Source organism: Centrocercus urophasianus, unplaced genomic scaffold, assembly GCF_019232065.1.
Source record: "Centrocercus urophasianus isolate 14NV4802_14NV808 unplaced genomic scaffold, USGS_Curo_1.0 seq_17, whole genome shotgun sequence".
Lineage (NCBI taxonomy): Eukaryota > Metazoa > Chordata > Aves > Galliformes > Phasianidae > Centrocercus > Centrocercus urophasianus.
In genome coordinates, this window is record NW_024884722.1 from 11421051 (window position 1) to 11439464 (window position 18414).

Sequence of the window (18414 nt, forward strand, 5' to 3'; positions counted from 1 at the left end):
GCTCCTGGATGTTGCCACCAGTGCTGCAAATCTGCATCACTCTTGAACAGGAGGTCAGGAAGGTGCCCTACGGCTATGGTCAGCTCTCCACTCTGGATTTTTGCTGTGACCTGCAGTGAGTCTTTAAGGATGCGTCCAGATGGTGCAGCCTGATTACATGGGCTATCTCTGGATGTGCTAGCACCTGAAAAAAGGCAAAATGTTTGCACCCTCTTCTAAAGCTAGGAGCTTTCCTCAGAAGCTCAGCTAACTGACCAGCAGGGGCATAGCATCAGCATGTCTCTGACATCTCCATGTGACCTTGCTGTGCCATGTAACTACAGCATTCATCTCTTCTTTTCTCCCTACAAAACAGGCATTATGGTATGGCCTTACTTCCAAGGGATGTCACCGGGGCAAATGTGCTGTGGATAGCAGAGTAACCAGGGGACATAGAATAACCATGGATGATGGAAAAGTATGAAGTAGCCTTTGTCTAAGCATCTTCCAGTGCAGTTAAGTCAGATGAGGCCAGACTAATTTAGCACTGGGGAAACAAAATGCTTCTGGCAAGATGCATCAATAGCTGCTCTGTTGAAGGGACACTGGGGGCTTTCTGAAAAGTTCTTTAGAGATGCACCAAGAGCCTCTGTCATCCCAAACCAGCACCTCCGAATGTTTTGCCAGTCTGTGTTAGCCACAAATGCTGGGCTCGTTTCGTGGAGCCCTTAGAGAAGGCTTTCTTTAAGAAAAATACCAAATCTCTCAGCTGGGAAACAGCATTCCCTCTTTTGATGGATTATGTTGGGGAAACGCCCCCACTCCCTGCATCCTCCCCTTCTCCTCCCTGGCTGTTTTAGTTGGATACTGAAGGGCTTGTAAGATTTCCAAGCTTTCTGGTGGAAATTTTCAGACCTGAGAGATGCATTTTCCCTTTGGGGATTACACCATGCTTTAAATGTCTGTTCTCTTTATTTTATATGCGTTTTCCTGCTTTTGTTTGACTTTCTCACGGATCGCACTATATTTAATTCAGAACACGTCCTATAACGCTGTAATTGTCAGGCATGTCAGCCGCTTATTCGCATGGCTTTTGCTTTAATTTTTTCCCTTTTTGCTTTCAAAATAAAAGGGGAGCCAGTTGCTGCTGCTTCTCAGGCATTGAATTAATGCGCTTCTCTCGCACGCTGTGGCATCATGTAACACCAGGAGAGAGACAGCGTTACTGGCTGCCTGATGCAATTATTCCAGCTGCATTATGGAGCTGGTTACTGCTTTTAGAAGAGATGGAGTTTCACCTCCTTCTGCTGTATAGGATATCAGTTGCATGAGAGTGGCCAGCAGATGGGCTGCGCCGTTTCGTGTGTTGTTCCTGTGAGAAGATAAAGCAGAGGAGGATGAAGAAAAAGTTCTGTGTGACCCGCAACCAGGGGAAACCCTCCAGGAGCTGTGCCCTAGAGAAAACCTTTCCCCAAGGTAGCAGTTTTATTCTCCATCATGCACGTTCTTCTGTTATTGATCTCAGCAGATGCATCCTGAGCTGGGTAAATCTGGTCTTTCTACTTATGTCATGGATGCTCCACTGATGAACCTTAGCAGAAAAGCTGTCTCGAAATCAGAACATTGAATCAATGATCATCTCTGAATAGGCAGGTGGAAGATGAATCTGGGATGCCTGGCTCACATATTGTCCACATTCTTGCTTGTGGTTCACCTGCAGACTGAGGTAGGGATCCTTAAAATGCCGATATGTTATCTAATGGAATGAGATCCATTTGCTAGAACTGGTTGCTAACCATCTTCTTTAAGTCAAAGATGCCCTTGGTTGCTCTGGTTAACCAGAATTTGGAATATACTACAAATGGACAAGCCTGCAAGTGTGAGAATAAGTAACTGAAAACCACTGATAACAATTCTTGGATTTACTTTTGTCTTGCTGATTTTGAACACAATTCCTTTAGATGAGAAGGAATGACTCTCTGACTTCTGCTCTGCAAAATAAGGCTGAGTGTTTGGTGGCTCTTGATTAAATATCCTGTTTACCTTCCTGAGATCTGTCTCATTTTATCACTGAAAAAGCAGAGGCAGAGCCGCAGAGAGGTTTATCTGTGAGAAAACTCTGGCAGATGGCAGGATTCAACCTGGTTCCAGCTTTTCCCCTTCTTCCAGATCATATCATATGTAACTCAAAATGTAGCTGATGGCCATTGGTCATCAAGCAGTGTGGCTGGTTTTCTTCTCTGGGCTTAACTGATAACTTATTACATTCTGGTATCTTACCCTCTCTTCTCATCCAAACTTTTGTTATCTACATCAGTTTCTTTCAAGCTTTTTTGGTTTGCAGATGCCCCAGTTCCATCTGGGTGAGAGTGTGAATTTCATTACCACCAGTTGTAGATCCCTGGTAGAAGCATTGTTTTTTTCCCCAGTTTCCTTTGCAACCTTTTAACAGAAGGGTGCACACAGTGTCATTCTTGTACTGATGCCTCCTCTTCTGTGCCCTTCTTTCCTTCTTGGGACTCTAATTGGGTGCAGATAAGCCACATGAGAGGAGATCCCTGAGAGCTCAGCCCAGATGCCTGGTGCCTACCTGTCCTCACGTGCTTTACCTTTCAAATCAAACAGTGGCAAAGTTAAAGCTATTGATGGCTTGCTTGCTTTTTAATGAAAAACACGTTTTCTAGCGAGCACTCTGGACATGGGAAGGTGATACACCTCTTCACGTGAAGTGTAGAAAGAGTTATAACATTGGGACCACACAAGTGACTGTGAGTAAAGTGGTAAAGTTGATGGGGTTTTTGGGCTGCCTTGCCAGAAGCGTGCTGTTCTGAGTCTCGTGGTGGTGGTTTGCTTGTCATCAGCTGGCAGTTTCTCTGGGTGGGACAAAAGTAAATTAGACACTGTGGAGAGGCTCCATGTCTCTTGCAAAAGGTTGGAGTTTTACATCTGTTTGCGGCTCTGGATGTTGTTTCACTTGCCAAAGTAATGGATTTGGATGAAAGTCGTTCTCGGGGTCGCTCTGCGTTAAAGTAAATCTCCTGTGATTGCAGCACTGACCTCCTGGAGGACTTTGATTTTTATCTGTGCACAAGGCAGTGCTACATCCACTTGAAAGGAATCAGCAAAAGATGTGTTCTGATAAGAGATTATGTGGGTGTCCCAATTTGCTCATGTTAAGAGGTGTGGAGAACTTCAGTCTTTTAACTGAAGGAGAGTAAAAACTGCTGCAGGGAAGGAAGGAGAGGAATTAACAGCCCAGCAGGAAACTCCAGCTTGAGTCCATAGTGTATGGTGTGTATGGAGATCAGGTAACTGTCCTAATGGATTAGCTTCAGGGAGGTGAATTTAGTCACACACTTCCGAAACCTCATAATCAAATCAGGAACAAAAGTCCCACTGGCAAATGTTACAGGATCAGGCCATTAAACAGTTGGTATTTTCATGTCCTGGCTGGCTTACAACAGAGTGAAAATTGGATCTCTTGTAGGAGAGACATCACCCCTTAGACTCAGGTGCTTCTAGTCCTTGTATCTAAAAGGGAAGGAAATGTTATTCTGTGAAAGTTTAATCAAGGTAAATAATTGGCAGGAAGTTGCTTGGCTTCTCATCCTCAGAGATCTTACTTTTAGCATCTCAAAGGGTGTTTTGTTTTTTTGTTTTGTTAGATTTCTAATCAGGTGGTACCACCATGAGGCAGACAGGGAGCTGAATCGAATCTAATTTTCACAAGAGAAGTGATGGGAGGTGATCACAGATGCTATCAGCTGCTGACTGCTGGGCCAAATAAAATTCTTGTTGGCAGAAGCATCTCCTTCTTCGCTGCATGTTCACCTTCTTTGGCAAAGGTGATCCTGAGGTAGAATCTTCTGAAGCTTAGCTGTGAGTTAGGACACTGGCTGCATTTCTCTCATTTCCCATACAAATAAAATGTGTGAGGCATATTCCAGTGCAACCTATATTTATGCCAAAAGTGTGGAGAATGTGTTTGCTGTCTTTCAGTTTCTGGGCCTTCAAGGATGAATTTGGATGACGTTTTCAAATTTATGCTTGGCAGTGTAAAAGCTGGTTGGTTTTGGTTGTTTTTCACAATGAACAATGATTCTCAAACAATTGCTGACTTCCAGGAGCTGGGACTTGCACAAAAAGGCCAGTTCTTGTGCAAGTTGAAATCACTGAAATCTTTTTCCTCTTCCTTTCTTTCAAGTCAAATGATTTCACGGTTCTGTGCAAGTAGTAAGGAGTGAGGTAGGGCAGTGCTCTCATTACAGTGAGTAGCAACTCACACAAGTGATTCCCTTGATTTTTAACATCATTAATTGCATTTACTGTAAGAAAGTAATAGTCTGGACAATAAGCTTTACGGATGATCTACTAAAAGTTCAGAGCAGAAGCAAGAACAGAGCTGCTCAGAGCACAAGGCAAGACTCAGTAGAGAACTAACTTAGGAAAGCTGTTGGCAAACCTGAAGTAATCTGGGGACAGAAAGCGTGGGGACGTGGTTTTGGTGATGAATTATTCGTGGACACACATCTGTTGTGCCAGAAGCAGGAATGGGGTGTGTTTGTTCAGCCTGACTCCAGACATGCTGCCTGAATGGGTGGGAAGCTCATTTCCCGCTTTCCATATACCCTCCCTGTTTCCAAACGGATCCCCCACCCTGTGACACAGGGATGTGCTAACAGATTTCTTTCTGCTCATCACATTGGTCATACGGTTGGAGGCTCCCTCATGGTAGAGTTTGTATACTAATACTTGTAAGTAAACTGAGTATAAGCTCACACAGGTTTCCTGCATTGCCCATTTGTGTTTTCTTGTCTGCCCAAAGCCAGCTACAGCCCTAACTGCTGCATCCTTTGGGAAGCCTCCACATCCAGACTGCCCTTTTTCCCTTCACTGTCTGTTGATTTTAGTCTGAGGGACAGGTAACTTTCTTGGCTTCACACAGTGAATCCTGTATCCTAAGTTAAATGTTGCGTATCAAACATGCAAGTGACATTTAGTGGAGATTGCCTGTGCCTGAGCAGAATAATCTGGGACATTAAGTGAAGGAGCTTTAGGTTATATATAAGGAAGAAGCGTTTTCCAATAAGGGTGGTGAGGCACTGGTACAGACTGCCCAGAATGGTGGTGAATGCCCATCCCTGGAGACACCCAAAGTCAGGCTGGATGGGGCTCTGAGCACCTGATGGAGCTGCAGGTGTCCCTGTTCACTGCAGGGGAGCTGGACCAGATGGCCTTTAAGGGTCTCTTCCAACTCAAATGATTCTATGATTAAGTGAAGGGTATGAGGTTTTGTTAATCACGTTTATATTTACAATAATAATAATAATAATTTCATGGGAAACCATTTGTTCACGAAGAGTTTTCAACTTTCAGATGCTCTGCATGCATCAAACTAAGTGGATTTCCAATCTGTTTATTGGTCTTTGGTTGTTAGTCATCCAGATGGGGTAAGTGGAGCTATCAGGAGTTTCTGTGGCTCAGTCATGTTAATTGCAGGGGAGTTGGTCTAGATGACCTTTAAGGGTCCCTTTCCACTCAAACGATTCTGTGATTTGGGCTGTTTCATTGAGGCCTGTTGCTGATTTTTTTCCCCCTAGGTCCATCTTTTTGTTTTCTTCTGCTCTGCACCCTTGCCACGGGTGAAAGGGCACAAAATCCTGCTTTTCCAGAATTAGATCTTGTATTGGTCGTGAATAGCAGAACTGCGTGCATGGAAGTGCTGAAGAAGGCCCCATGCTTCTTCAGCTTTTTGTTGGGATTTGGTATCCTGAAGGGTTTCCTGCATTGTAGAAACTGTTGGGAAGCCATTATACTTCCAGTCTGTGTTGCAGTTTTTCCTTGTCACTACTGGTTGTTTATACAGACATAGACGTGTTTGGAATGATTTGTAGGCATTAATGAGAATAGCTGGGGATAGAGGCAGGTACATAATTGCTGGACTGCTGTGATATCCTTTCTCAGGTCCTTTGAAGGATCTCAGTTAAGTTCCCTGTGTCATGACAGACAGTTTAATCCTGACCCTCCAGCACAGGCCTATCACTCTTGGTGGGGTGTTGCAAATGCCTGACCCAGCTGACTGGTCCAGGAGCGACAGGCCAGCAGCACATGTTGTCTGGGGTCAGAAACTTGGAAAGGGACTGTCACTCTCCTCCAAGGGTGCCCAGCCATGCAGCTTCACTCTTGTCTTTGGTTTCGCACAGAAGTGTGTATTGCCCATTGGGACACTGTCTCATATATGAAAGAAGATAAGAAATCTGCCATGCTTCTAGAGGACTTTACCTTTGGGGCAGGTCATGTCCCTGTGACTTGTACTGGTGACCTCTTGAGCACCTCTGGCACTCCCAGCTCTCTGCCATCCACACCTTCCCAGTAGAAGCAAGAGCTGGAGCAAGAAAGTCTTGGAAAGTTTATCTAGACTCTACCAGCTGCAGTTTATTGCATCTATTTTGCTGATATCCACCCTTTAGATAAATAGCACTAAGTTACACATGTTGTGACTCTCTTGATGTGGTTAACAAGGCTTGTATGAGCCAAGCTAATCTAACTTCAGGAACAACCAAGGGAATTTGACTGTATCGGTTCCAGCTTGAATCAGTCTCTGTGTAGTAAAGTGAGAATCTCTTTCCTGGCTGAAAGTGCAGGAGCGGTGAAGCTTCAAGTCAGTCAGTGGAGATTTCCCCCCTCCCTTTTCTTCTCTTTGAACAGAACTCCTGACCTCAGACACCCGGAGCTCCATCTACAAGAAAACAAAATTTCCCATTTTCAATAAAAATCATGTCTCCGTAGGCAGAAAAGTGAGTGAGCTAACAATCCGCAAAGCTACGGTCTGTTTATTTACCAGGCTGATTCCCTGATGGGGAAACATGTGGGATCTTTTAACTTTTTCTCCTGCACAGATGTTCCTTCTACTCCCATGTTTCCTCTTGATCTCTGGTTTGCTGCACCATATGGTGAAAATGGTGGAGATGTTGTGTGCAGTGGAAGAGAAGAAGGGTTCTGTGTGCTTAAAACAAAAACAGTAAAAAAAAAAAAAAATCTTTTTTTTTTCCTGTGTTAGCAAAAAAATATTTTTTAAAGGAAATGTGTTGAGCAAAAGGGTTGTTTAACTTGCAGACCCTCACTGCTGGACACGTAGTGATGCTTTAGTTAAATGCTGAATGAAGTGTCCAGAGATCAAGAGGGTCATTTAGGAACATGGGGTCAGTGTACTGCTTGCCTAGGCACAGGTGGTGTGGTATCTCCAGCATGTAAGTTGGCTGTGGCCATCAATGCTTCTTTGAGCTTCTCAAACTAGAGTCTGGTTATCTCCAATAGGGCTCTGTTCTCAGTCGACCCTTAGGGGTGTGTTAGAAGCAAGTGGTTGTGGTGGACAGCATTTGGGAGTTGGCAGGGCCAAACTGAGCTGGGTGAAATGCTGGCTTGGGTGGTCCATAACCATGTCTTCAAGGGTGCTTGACACCAATCTGTTTCTCCATGGGAAAGCTGGAATGCTCTGAATGGACCAGGGTAGTGGGCAGTGCCTTACCAGCAAGAAGACGGATAGGTTGTTTTATTAAAAAGCCTTTAATCCTTGTTGCCTGAGCAGCATTTTTAGCCAGGCGGGTGGTCTGTCATGGGGACAGGTAAAAAACTGTCTCCACCAACCTGGGCAGACTGAGGATTAGAGATGAGGCGTGTGTTTGTAATGAAGGATGAGAGCCTAATTTTAGAAGCACGGCAAGGCCAGGCTCAGATGTCTGCCTGGGCCCCATCCCAGCTTCTGTGCGCTGCCAGAAACCTGCCCTCCCTTTCTTGGAGGCAGCTATATCGTACCTTTTTATGTACATACTCCCCTGCAACTGGGCTGAGGGATTCCTGCAGTTGCTTTGCTTTGCTAATCCTTTCAAACCACACACAGACCAAGAAATCCTCCATCGCTAAGTGGCCAGTCTGTACCTTCCCCCTAAGACATTTGTTCTGTTTCCTTTGCAGATGCAGCTTCTGGACAAGTTTCCCATTGAAGGAGGACAGAAAGACCCCAAACAAAGAATCATCCCTTTTCTACCAGGTAACATCATGGCTAAGGCCCTAAGCAAGATGAATGAGAGTGCCTGATCCAGTTTGGTAACCCAGCCCATGGCAAGAAGTTGGAGCTCGATGATCTTTAAGGTCCCTCCCAACCTAAGCCATGAATTGGGACTTGCAATTCCCCAGCCATGGTCTTCAGTACTTTTTGTGACTGGGTCCTACAAATACCTTTTCCCTGGGAACTTGTAATGCTGCCCTGTGATACCAGGCCTCCTCTTCCTCCTACATAACTGGCATGGTCAGTAGGGCTCCCAGGGGGGTCTTATATATCTGCTGTTCAGGTTCAGGCTGGCTCATGCCCTCTTGCACAAAGGGTTTTGGTGGCTTCTATGGGACTGTGCCCACGGGCTACAACTTCACAGCCTGAAACAAGGAGGCCACTGGAAACCAAAGACACCGTTGTCTTCATTTCTGTGTGTCACAGCTCTGCATACGATGTTACTGTATAATAAAGGATGAATAGTTAGAGTTGCCACTGAGATATTAAAAAGACCAAAACTGTGAGAAGACTAAATGCAAAGGGGATTACTGCAATGCTGGCCAAAAATAAGTATCTCTTTGGCCTGAGCTACTATCTCCCTGGCAGCTTTCAGAGAGGGGCTGGACATGATAGATGCCCTCTCCTCAGGGGAAGCACACACGCTTCCAGCAGCGATGGCAGCGCTGGCATGGTAGAGATGAGCCAGACCGCAGCGTGCTCTTGGAAATTCAGACTCAGGCCAGCTCTCTATTGTTTGACTGCACGATTCTAGCTGTTGGCTTAAAGTCTGGCTCACTGCGCTGAGTGTTAGGATAAATAGAGTAATTTCAGCCTGTTAAAAGGTCTGTTCTGCCTTTAACTATAAAAAGGAGATCCCAGCTCTTCCCCGAAAAAGAAGTTGTGATGGGAGAGCTTAGTCCTCACTGGGAGCATGCTGTGGTCTGTGACACTGTTTCAGGCAGAGAATCTGCTGCTGTTATGTGGTTAGCACAGCTCCAGAGCTAGCAGGGAACTGTAAGCTAGCAGTGCAAGCATTGAAGCCACAGTAGGGCAGTATGGCAGCCTGGCAGCCTACATGGGCCTTCTAGAAGATGGCCCCAGGGATCAGATTTGCTCTATACAGCTCTCTATACTGCAGACCCTATGCAGCCAGGGGGAGGTGGTGTTGCCCTTTATTTCTAATGTGGAATGAGAGGAGTCCAAGATCAGCCTCTGTTTCCACTTGAGCCATCAACAAACTCATAGATGAACCACTTTGTGAAATCCCTATACAATGAGAATGGGAACTGCCTGCTTGCCTTCCCTGCTGCAAATCAGTTTGAGATCCATGAAAAGCACTATATAGATGTGCAAATGACGTTAGGTGAGGTGCTGTAGGAAAATCTGTCTGTGGGTAACATTTTTTTTCTTCTGCATTGACTGTCACTGGCCAATTTCTTTTACTTTGTCCCAGAAAAATGTTGGCTGAATCCAGGGCACAGATGCTCAGCCTGCGTGCAGTTCTTAGTGATGTATGTCCTGATATATGGGTGGGTGATTTTTGTGGAGAATGAGATACATCCCATATGTCTGTTATAACACTTCCCACCCTTCCCACCCTACAAGAACATGAGAGAGATGTGTGTCCTTGAGAGGAAGAGTTATATCTGGGAAACATTTGGGTTGACTTAGTGTCCCAAAGAGAGGAGCTGCTGGAGTAGAATAGACTTCAGCTGTATTCAATTTGTATCTGTGTATCTGTGATACACGTTCTACTTTTGATACAGAATCTCTGCCTTTTTCTTGTTGAACTGCTGAAAAACATTTGCTGCTTTATCCAGCAACAAGGTGACTCAGCTAATGTAAAACAATGTCAAACTGTTAAATAAACTAGCTGCCTTAATTAGAATATGCATGGCATTTCTGCTGCTGGAGCTGTGGATCACTGAAAGGAGTAGATGTAAACTGTCTTAATTAAAAAACAGCAAGGCAGATGTTTGCACTTAAATCCTATATTTATGAAGATGTTGTGATCATGCTTGCTTATTACTGGCTTGATTCAGCCAAGCTGTAGTGACTCTGCTTGCCAGGTGCTGAGTGCCCTCGGTTGCCTTGTGCAGCTTGCGGGCTTTGATGGCTTCCTCCCATCAGGTCTGTTGTAGAAAGCTGACGCTGCTGCAGTGGCTACTGGGTATCAGCAGTCTGCTTGTCAGTGATGCCGCCATGATCTCTTGAGATAACGGCATGATCCGAGCTTGGAGAATTAAGGGCCAGGTCACTTTGCTAAAGGAGAAAGTGCGCGTGGGACTGGCTGACAGGTCATACGTAGTGCAGTGGAGCCATAGCAGCCTGGACAGACATGGTCTATATGCAGGAGCTGGGTGATGGCAATACCCAAACCATGTGCTGCAGTGGAAGGCAAAGGAACATGGAGCCAGTGTGTTTTCATCCCCACTTGGACATGATGGAGCTCTGCAGATGGCCACTGCTTTGGTGACCTGTTACATTTTGGCTGTGATTTTTGCTTTATGCACAGTTGATAGCCCCCTTTGTGCTCACTACTGTTGTTTTGCTGTGGTTACATTGCTGCGAGTTACTAGGCAAGGTGTCTTCTTGTTGGGGCAGTCAAGCCTTTTACCTGTAAGAACAAGAAAAGTGTAGAAGACTACAGAGCCTTGCCCTCCAAGGAGAGACCATACTGGGTCCAAAAGAAGGAAAAGGGCAGTTTTCCTTCCCTTAGACACCTTTTGTGTATCTTATTTCTATCAATTTCTTTCTTCAAATATTTTCCTTCCTTCCTACACAAATAAAGACTGCAGCTTCATAGCCATGGAAATGAGCAAGGAAATAATCAAGTATATTCTCTGGATTATTTTGTAGTTTTGTTTTATGTTTGAGACTCCCTTTGCTACACTGATTTTTTTTTCTTGAATTTCTTTTTTAAATCATAACAAAGAGGAAGAACTTAGACTTTTTCCTATCCTTTTCCGATTTTATCTTATAAGTTTTTTCTTTTTTTCTCTCTGATTTCCATTTTTTTTTTTTTTTTTTTTTTTTTTTTTTTTTTACTGTTGAAAAAGCCTTCATTGAAGGAGTAAGGGAGAGGAAAATTTTTATGGGATGCCCAGAGAGCATGATTTAATTTTTAAGGTAGTGGTATGAGGTCTTTGTTAGGGAAGGTGGAAGGAGGTTGTGAAAAAGTTAGAATAAAATTTGCTACAAGAACCCTGTCTCGACTGAAGGTAGTTTGTAAAAAACAAAAACAAAAACAAAAACAAAAAAATTAAACAAACAAACAAACAAAAAAACAAAAAACAAAAACAGATTAAAAGTGCTGTTTGACTCCTGGTTGAGCCCATCTGAAAGGCACTGATTTCTCCATCAATTCTGCTGCAAATCCAAGGAACAGTCCTTGGACTGTGGATGTGAAACTTTGCTCCCTCTGTCTCTTCTCTCTGCTGATGCAGATAGAGAGGTTGTTGGTTTGTGTATCCATATTTCAAGGGTCTTGAGGTAATAAAAGAAATTCAACCGAAAGGAAAAGACTGCTTTGTTGTGCTTCTGGCAAATACAGTGGCAAATATAAATGACAGAGTCTGAGCGATGCTGCCCCAAGATTAACAGTTTTGCAATGGCTGACCCTGAGACTGCATGGCTTGCATTGTTTTTCATTTCTCTTGGCACTAAACAGAAGAGCCGTCTGGAGACAAAGCTGAAGCTTGAGCGATGTCAGCTCCTCTTGTTCCATGGCATCTTCCAAAGTGTGGCCTTGGGGAAAACACAGTGCACAGCAGGAAATCATCCCCTCATGCTTGCTACTGGGCTGCAGATCCCTGTGAGGGAGGGAGGAAGAGAGGGAAGCTTGGGCTCCTGCTGTGGAGGTCTGAGGGAGACAAAGGTGGGCTCCTGATGCTTTGTGCCCATGTAGCAGTGTGGTTTGAGCCTAGACTTTCAAAGAGGACTTGAGCCATAATAAAAGTTTGGGGATTTCTGCATGGGTTTTGTTGGAAATTCCTTCCAGCATCTTCTCTGCTGCCTGAAAAGAGAGATGGACTGCTCCATTTGCCTGATTTTCCTTAGCACTGGGAAGCCGGATCTCTGATGTTGTGGGGAGCCCTACCAGATCATCCTGGCAGCTGCAGAGGCCAGCCCAGTCCCTTTCTCCAGCACTGGGGGGCCTCTCAGAAAGGTTTCTTTTCGCTTCCTTTGTTTCCCACTCAGATTTTCTCCCTCCCTTGGTTAGGGAGAGGAAAGCAGAAAGGAGCCTTTTTGGGGCTCCTGGCAGAGCTCAGTGCCGTTGCATTGGATGAAACGGTGCTGGCCCCACCACAGCCTGATGCACTTTCCTGGGGGGAAAGACTGTGGTTTGGAGACAAAGGAGCTGCCAGGCAAAGCCAAGCAGGTGGGCCAGAACGGGCTCTGCTGCTCAGCTCCCGGCCCCAACACCAAGCAGGCGCTGGGGTCGTGAGCCCCATCCGAGGGCGGCCGCAGCCCCACCTGCGTGCATGTGTGCGTCAGGGCGGGCGCGGCGGCCCCGGGCGCAGGAGGAGATGGCAGCACCGCCCAGGGAGCTGGGCCAGCTGGGGAGCACAGCGGGAGCCTCCCCGTTTTGCACAATGCAGGAGGCTGGGGAGTAAGCTCCAGCAAACGCCGGCTGGGACCATCCTCACCCCCATCCCTGCCGCTCGTGGGCCGCAGCAGAGAGGGTAGAGCTCCTGCCGATGAACTGCATCCCAGGTGGCTATGTCTGCTTCTCCATCTTGGTTTGGTGCTGTGTTGTTGGGTTTTTTTTTCCTCCCTTACAAATGCTGTCTTTTCCTTGGGGAAGAAGAAGCGAGGACAGAGGCTGGAGCAGGTTGACAACAGGTTTTCATTGGTCGTTTTCCTCTCGGTTGCGTGCATTCCAACTCTGCTGCTTTCGTTTTTCCGCGGGCTGCAGAGAAGCTGCATTTGTTCAGAGATTTGGTCGGAGGTTGTTCTGTGCCGCAGCAGAGCAGTTGGGCTCAGCACATAGCCAGGTCTGTGGTGGCCTTGGGATCCTGTGGTTCCTGTTCCACCTGTGCAAATCGAGGCCGGGATCAGCAAAATGAGGATGTGACCATGTGTAATTTTGTCAGAGACCGAATATCAGCGATGATTTGTGCATGCAGGGCAGTTCTACTTCACTCCCCACTGTGCGGAAGGCACAATGCACGGGGATTTGGGGCATGCACCAGCTGAGGAGATACTCAGGAATCAAAGATGATCCTCTTGCCAGCTCCTTTCTCCCTTGGAGAGTTATTGATGGGTGGGCATTTAAAAGGAAATGTCTTAATTCTTAGTGGAATTTGGACAGGATAATCTTATTAGTCTTTTTCAACCTTAATGATTCTATGATTTAATGAGCAGAAAGATATTTATTTAATTGCAGGCTTTTTTTTGTCACTTTCAACTATCCATTCCTGCAGCTCTCTGGGCCTGGGCAGCAAGGTGTTAGTAGGTTATTTTAACTTTTCTTTAGCATCATTTTCAATCCCTGACCCACTTGTAAAGGATCAGAGTTGCAGCAGTTCTGAGCCTGTCAAATAGAAATATAAACTTAAGGAAAAAGAAAAAATGTCAGATAGAGTTATCTTGGATGCAGTTATATCTGACATTTTAGATTAAAATACAAGGCAAATCATCCTAAACAGTGTTCCTTTTGTGTGCGGGTGTAGTCTCTGCAGGTCTGATGGGCACACACACGTCTCAGATGTCTGTCTTGCTGCGTAATACAAGAGTAATACAAATGACAAGTAACCTGCAAAATACAAGTTAAGGAGATATTCTGCCATGGTTTCTCGAACATGAGGCAGCAAGCATCCTCCCAGATAAGATCTGCACTGCAAGAGCAGTTCACCGAGCAACATCTGCAGAGATCCCAGTGCCTTCTCCACATGCTTGCTGCATGGGTCTGGCCCCTTGCAATCTGTGCAGGGGATATGGGAGTGGGGCTTACAGGCTGTGAGCTTGGGTGGAGGAAGGGGACTCTCACCCCTCTATCCCTTTCCACCCACCTGCAGTTAGTCAGCACTGCAGTCCACCCCAGAGGAGCTGCTAGAGAATGGGCCAAAAGTGCAGGATGCTGGGGGTTTGAGCTCTGTAAGAGCTATGCCACAGTGCAATATAATTTCCTTTTAATATAGACTTTGTCAGTTTTCATTCCTGTTCTTTGAAAGGGGAGGATGCCTCCAGCTTTAAAATGACCTTATATTTGGGCCAAGATAGCTAACAGGTCCTTGGCTACTTTCCACTCAGGCTTATTTAGGACTGGCAGATAAATGGGTGATGCTGTGTTTCTGGAGAGCTGCTCTTCAGAAGCTCCTATTGTTTGAGAAAGCAGTTTCTATTGTTTCTTTCTATTTTCTGCTTTGCTAGGAGAGCTATTGCGGAAAATTCATCTCCTGTCTCTTACAAGAGGAGAATGGATTTCCTGTCGGCTCCAGGCTTGAAGGGAAAACAAGGACTGCCGGGAGGAAGTGGCTGTTCCTGAGCTGAGCAGCAGGAGGATTGATGGTTTGGAGGGGGACAGGCAGGAGGATTATGTTCTTCAGATTCTGTGGGGATATTTTTAGGGTTTAAGTCTTTACGGCTGTCAAGCATGAGGTCATAGGATGCCCTCAGGCTGCTTCCTATTGAAGAACCTGCAAAAAAAAAGCTAGCTGTCAACAACCACTGGCTTTTAGAGCACTCACTGAGCTCAAAGGAAGGAGCTGCTGGAGTTGTAATGAGCCCCACGTAACTGGGTGCAGGGGGGGCCATGGGCTTTGCATACTGAGTCTATTTCAAAGGCATTGTCAAGTCTCCTGAAGGTCCTGGAGGTCTTTGGGCGTTAATAGGGCTTGAGCCAAAGGCCTGAGATCGTTACAAAAGGAAGGAAAAAGAAGGTGGAGTGGATGAGTGGGGTTGTTCTGAGTGCTTTTATTGTCGTCTTGTTGCTGTTTTAATAAAGCTGGGCACTGTCCCTGTTGCTGCCGGCGTCTGTTGCAAGTACTGTTCTACCTGAGGTCTCTGTGGGTTCAGCCTCCGCTGAGCAGAGCCCAGCATGCAACATGGCTGAAGGTCTGGGTTTGGTTTCTTGCCTACCCAAAATTTAACAGGGAAGTGATGGTGACTTCTGGGCGAGTATCTGGTTCTCTTCTGTCTCTTTCAATCTTTCCTGAGTCCTTTCTCAATGTAGAGATCCAAAATCTACAAGGCAGCAAATGGAATAAAGAACAATGCCCATCCTGGAGTGGCAAAACCCTCTAGAATACTTTTCTCCTCCCTCATGCGTTAAGAGCTCACACTGAAACCACCTCTGGGCAGAGATCAGCATATGCAGAACATGGTGTGCCTCTGTTAGACCATCTGAGTCTCCTGATGAGCTTTGTAATTACCAAGCCACAGTTTCAAGGGCAGACAAAGAATGGAAAACATTTTGGTTTGGATTTGCTTGAAGCCAGAACTAATGGGAATTGTTTTTAATGCTCAGTGCTCAACCAAAAAGGTTGTTAGTGTATTATAGCTGCCTGCAACCAGGGCAGCATTTCAGTGCAGTATAGCTGCCTGCGTTCCTTGGGGAAATAAACAAACGTTTTTACTCAGAAATTAGTTGGATTTTGATTCTTGTTTTTAAAGGCAATAAATAAACACGATTATAGACTTTTAAAGCAGTTTGAGCTGCACTGGGCTCGCCATTTCCTCGGGCAGCCGTTCCAGATGAGTGTGCTCTCTACTACTATAATTACTTTTTAAAAATAACTCTGTGAGTCTGTAATCTAAAGTGGGTGGTACGTAGCAAGTCTGAGAGCATTCTGCATTCAACCCACAGGCTGGAGAGAAGGTGGCTTTATATAAGGCTTTGCTTGTCTTCATCTTTAGGTTGAAATGTGACTTTTCCCACAATCCATCAACAAATGACCTATATAATGAAAGTGCTTTTTAATGCAGGAGTCAGGCTTGCCAGGAACTATGATGCCTTTACAGTCCCACAGGCAGTAGAGATTCCCTCTGGATGTTTCTCTTCTGCCACATCTTGTCTCTCATATGCAGAGTTAAGCTGCCTGGGCAATATAGGAGAGCAGAGCCCAGCTGAGATTCACAGGCTAAGTAATAGCCTAAACCTCTGTATCTGTTTTCATCCCACTCTATCCTTAGGCTGGGCCAGCTGATTTATTTATGTACTCATGTGCTTAAAATAGGCTGTGATTATTTTTTTCCTGAGGATTTGGAAACAATGAACCTGGGAATTTGCTGTTTGATCACAGTGATTTCTGCTACTCTATTTTCACTATTCATTAAGCTTTTTGGGTGCTGATGTCCTTAAATATGGTATGTTTGCAGACCTTCCTGCTCCACAATGTGGCTATTTTCAGGCTCTTGTGAGTATGTTTGTTCTCACTCATAAGGGGATCTTTATATTTGGAAGCAGAGTGAGGGGATACTGCAGGCTGGGACTTGCCATACTGAATCTGCTTACATTATAATGAAATAACCCATTGCAGTCTCTACCCACCTGCAGCATTTTCAGAGTTGTAGTCCTGTTTAAAGGGAAAACTGAGGCAGAGAGAAGGAAATAACTTGGGAATTAGAGGAAACCAAGGCTAGGTAGGTGAGGAAAAGAAAAGTCTTCAGAGTGGGAAACTTAATCCTCTTGAGCTTCTCTCATTCACAGAGGTGCTAATGCAGGCCCCAGGCTTGTGCTCAGGATGGAGGTAATTAATGTTTGCTCTCAGATTTCCTTGGATCTGAAGTTAAGCACTTTCACCATGTCATTTTCTATCAGGGTTTTGCCACCTCTAAATGAAGAGCAGAAAATTACACTCCTGCTGATTTTACATCCTAACCATCAGCAAGTTCAGACTTGCAGGTTCCTTGTCATATTCGGGGCTGCGAGTGGCACAGGGCTGACCCAGAATAAGCAACACTGCAATAAGCAATCTGGTTTGACACCCAGTGTGTTCTTATGGCAGGCACTGGGGCTGGCAGGCAGACTTCACTTCTTCGCTATGGGCACTGTCAGAGTGAGGGATGCAATTGAATGTCATTCTTCTCACTGAATGCAGAAGAGCTCTCGAGTAAGCAGTAAAACCGTTGGAGCAGAGTACAAGGAAAAGGCATTTGCTGCCTGTTCCCACCGGGCAGTGTCGTCATCGCTGATCTATTTAAGTCATTAGCTTTCAAGATGCTAAGACCAGAAGGAAAAATATTTCTAGCAAATACAGAAAAGGCAAATTGCGTTTAGCAGATTTCCTGTTGGGAGGAGAAGTCACCTATAGATAATAAGCCATTTAGCAACCTCAGCGGTGGACAACTGTCCAAAGAACAAAGAAAAAGTTGCAAGCTTGAAATATGCCTGAATTTCCTGAGTGGCATACAGGCAGGAAGCTGTGCTATTATGTTGTGGATGTTTATTCCCAAGAGGCATAAACAGAGCATCATGTCTCCTGGGATCCTAGGCTGACCCGCGGACCAGGCAATGGGGTTCCTCAGTACCACAAGGATTGCTGAATAGTTGTGCTGCTCTGTGCCTGCTTGCCTGGCCCTGTCCCATCTCCCTTCTGGCCGAAGCCATCCGCTGCAGATCCCTCGTGGATGTGGGAGCAGGCAGCAGTGGTGCAGCCTCAGTGCATGAGGGTGTTAAGCTGCCAGCCAGCGGGAAACTCATTTCCTGCACAATTATGAAAACAGCTGATCTGTGGCACTTTAAGAAGGGGGAGAAAATAAAAGACAGGGGAAGGAAGGCCCCAGCTACATAAATATTTACTTTTGCACAATGCCCTAGCCACCTCCTTCTCCTAGGGGCTGAGAGAAGAAGGAACTCCTTGCTGCTGGCTCTGTTACGTGGTGACAGGGGACGGGAGAGCCACCAGCAGGCAGCCGGCAGCTGCAAAGCCAAGAAGAAACTTCCTAGCCTGATACTGCCCTGCTTGGCATCCGATCTCACTGCAGCATCCCACAGCTGGGGATGCGCTGCTGCTCCTCTGGAGCTTGCTTGAGCAACCTGCCTGGGCTTCTTCCCACTCCGTAGTCTTTCATACATGAAACCAAGCAGCTGAGATATCCCTGCCAGCAGATACCCCCAGGGGTGACTTGTATATAAGGAGATTGAGTGAGCAGCAGTGATGGTGATGCTGACCCATCAGTGGGCCTTGGTGTATGCTGCTTTATGGTGGCGTCTGATGCCAGAAGATGTAAAATAGGATTTAGAGATTTGTTTCATGTAAGTGGCTGATGTGGTAACAGAGGCACTTCAAGCCTGTTCCCCCAACCTGTTTAACCATGGAAATACTGGCTAATCTCACTTCTCAGGATGTGTACCACAATTCAGTAAATAAACACAAGGGATTCTGTGTTGTGGGTTATTTCTGCTGCTGGAAATCAAACCCCATCTGTGGCCAGATGTC

The 18414-nt window shown here is 45.7% G+C and overlaps 1 protein-coding gene across 1 annotated transcript in view; it reads left to right on the forward strand.

Moving 5' to 3' along the window:
* The window catches only part of SH3PXD2A (SH3 and PX domains 2A), a 226031-nt gene that overhangs the window by 57413 nt on the left and 150204 nt on the right, over positions 1-18414 (forward strand). Inside the window, exon 3 of the mRNA XM_042818810.1 lies at positions 7954-8029. Within this exon, the coding sequence (XP_042674744.1) occupies positions 7954-8029 (76 nt within the window). The remainder of the gene's footprint in view (positions 1-7953; positions 8030-18414) is intronic.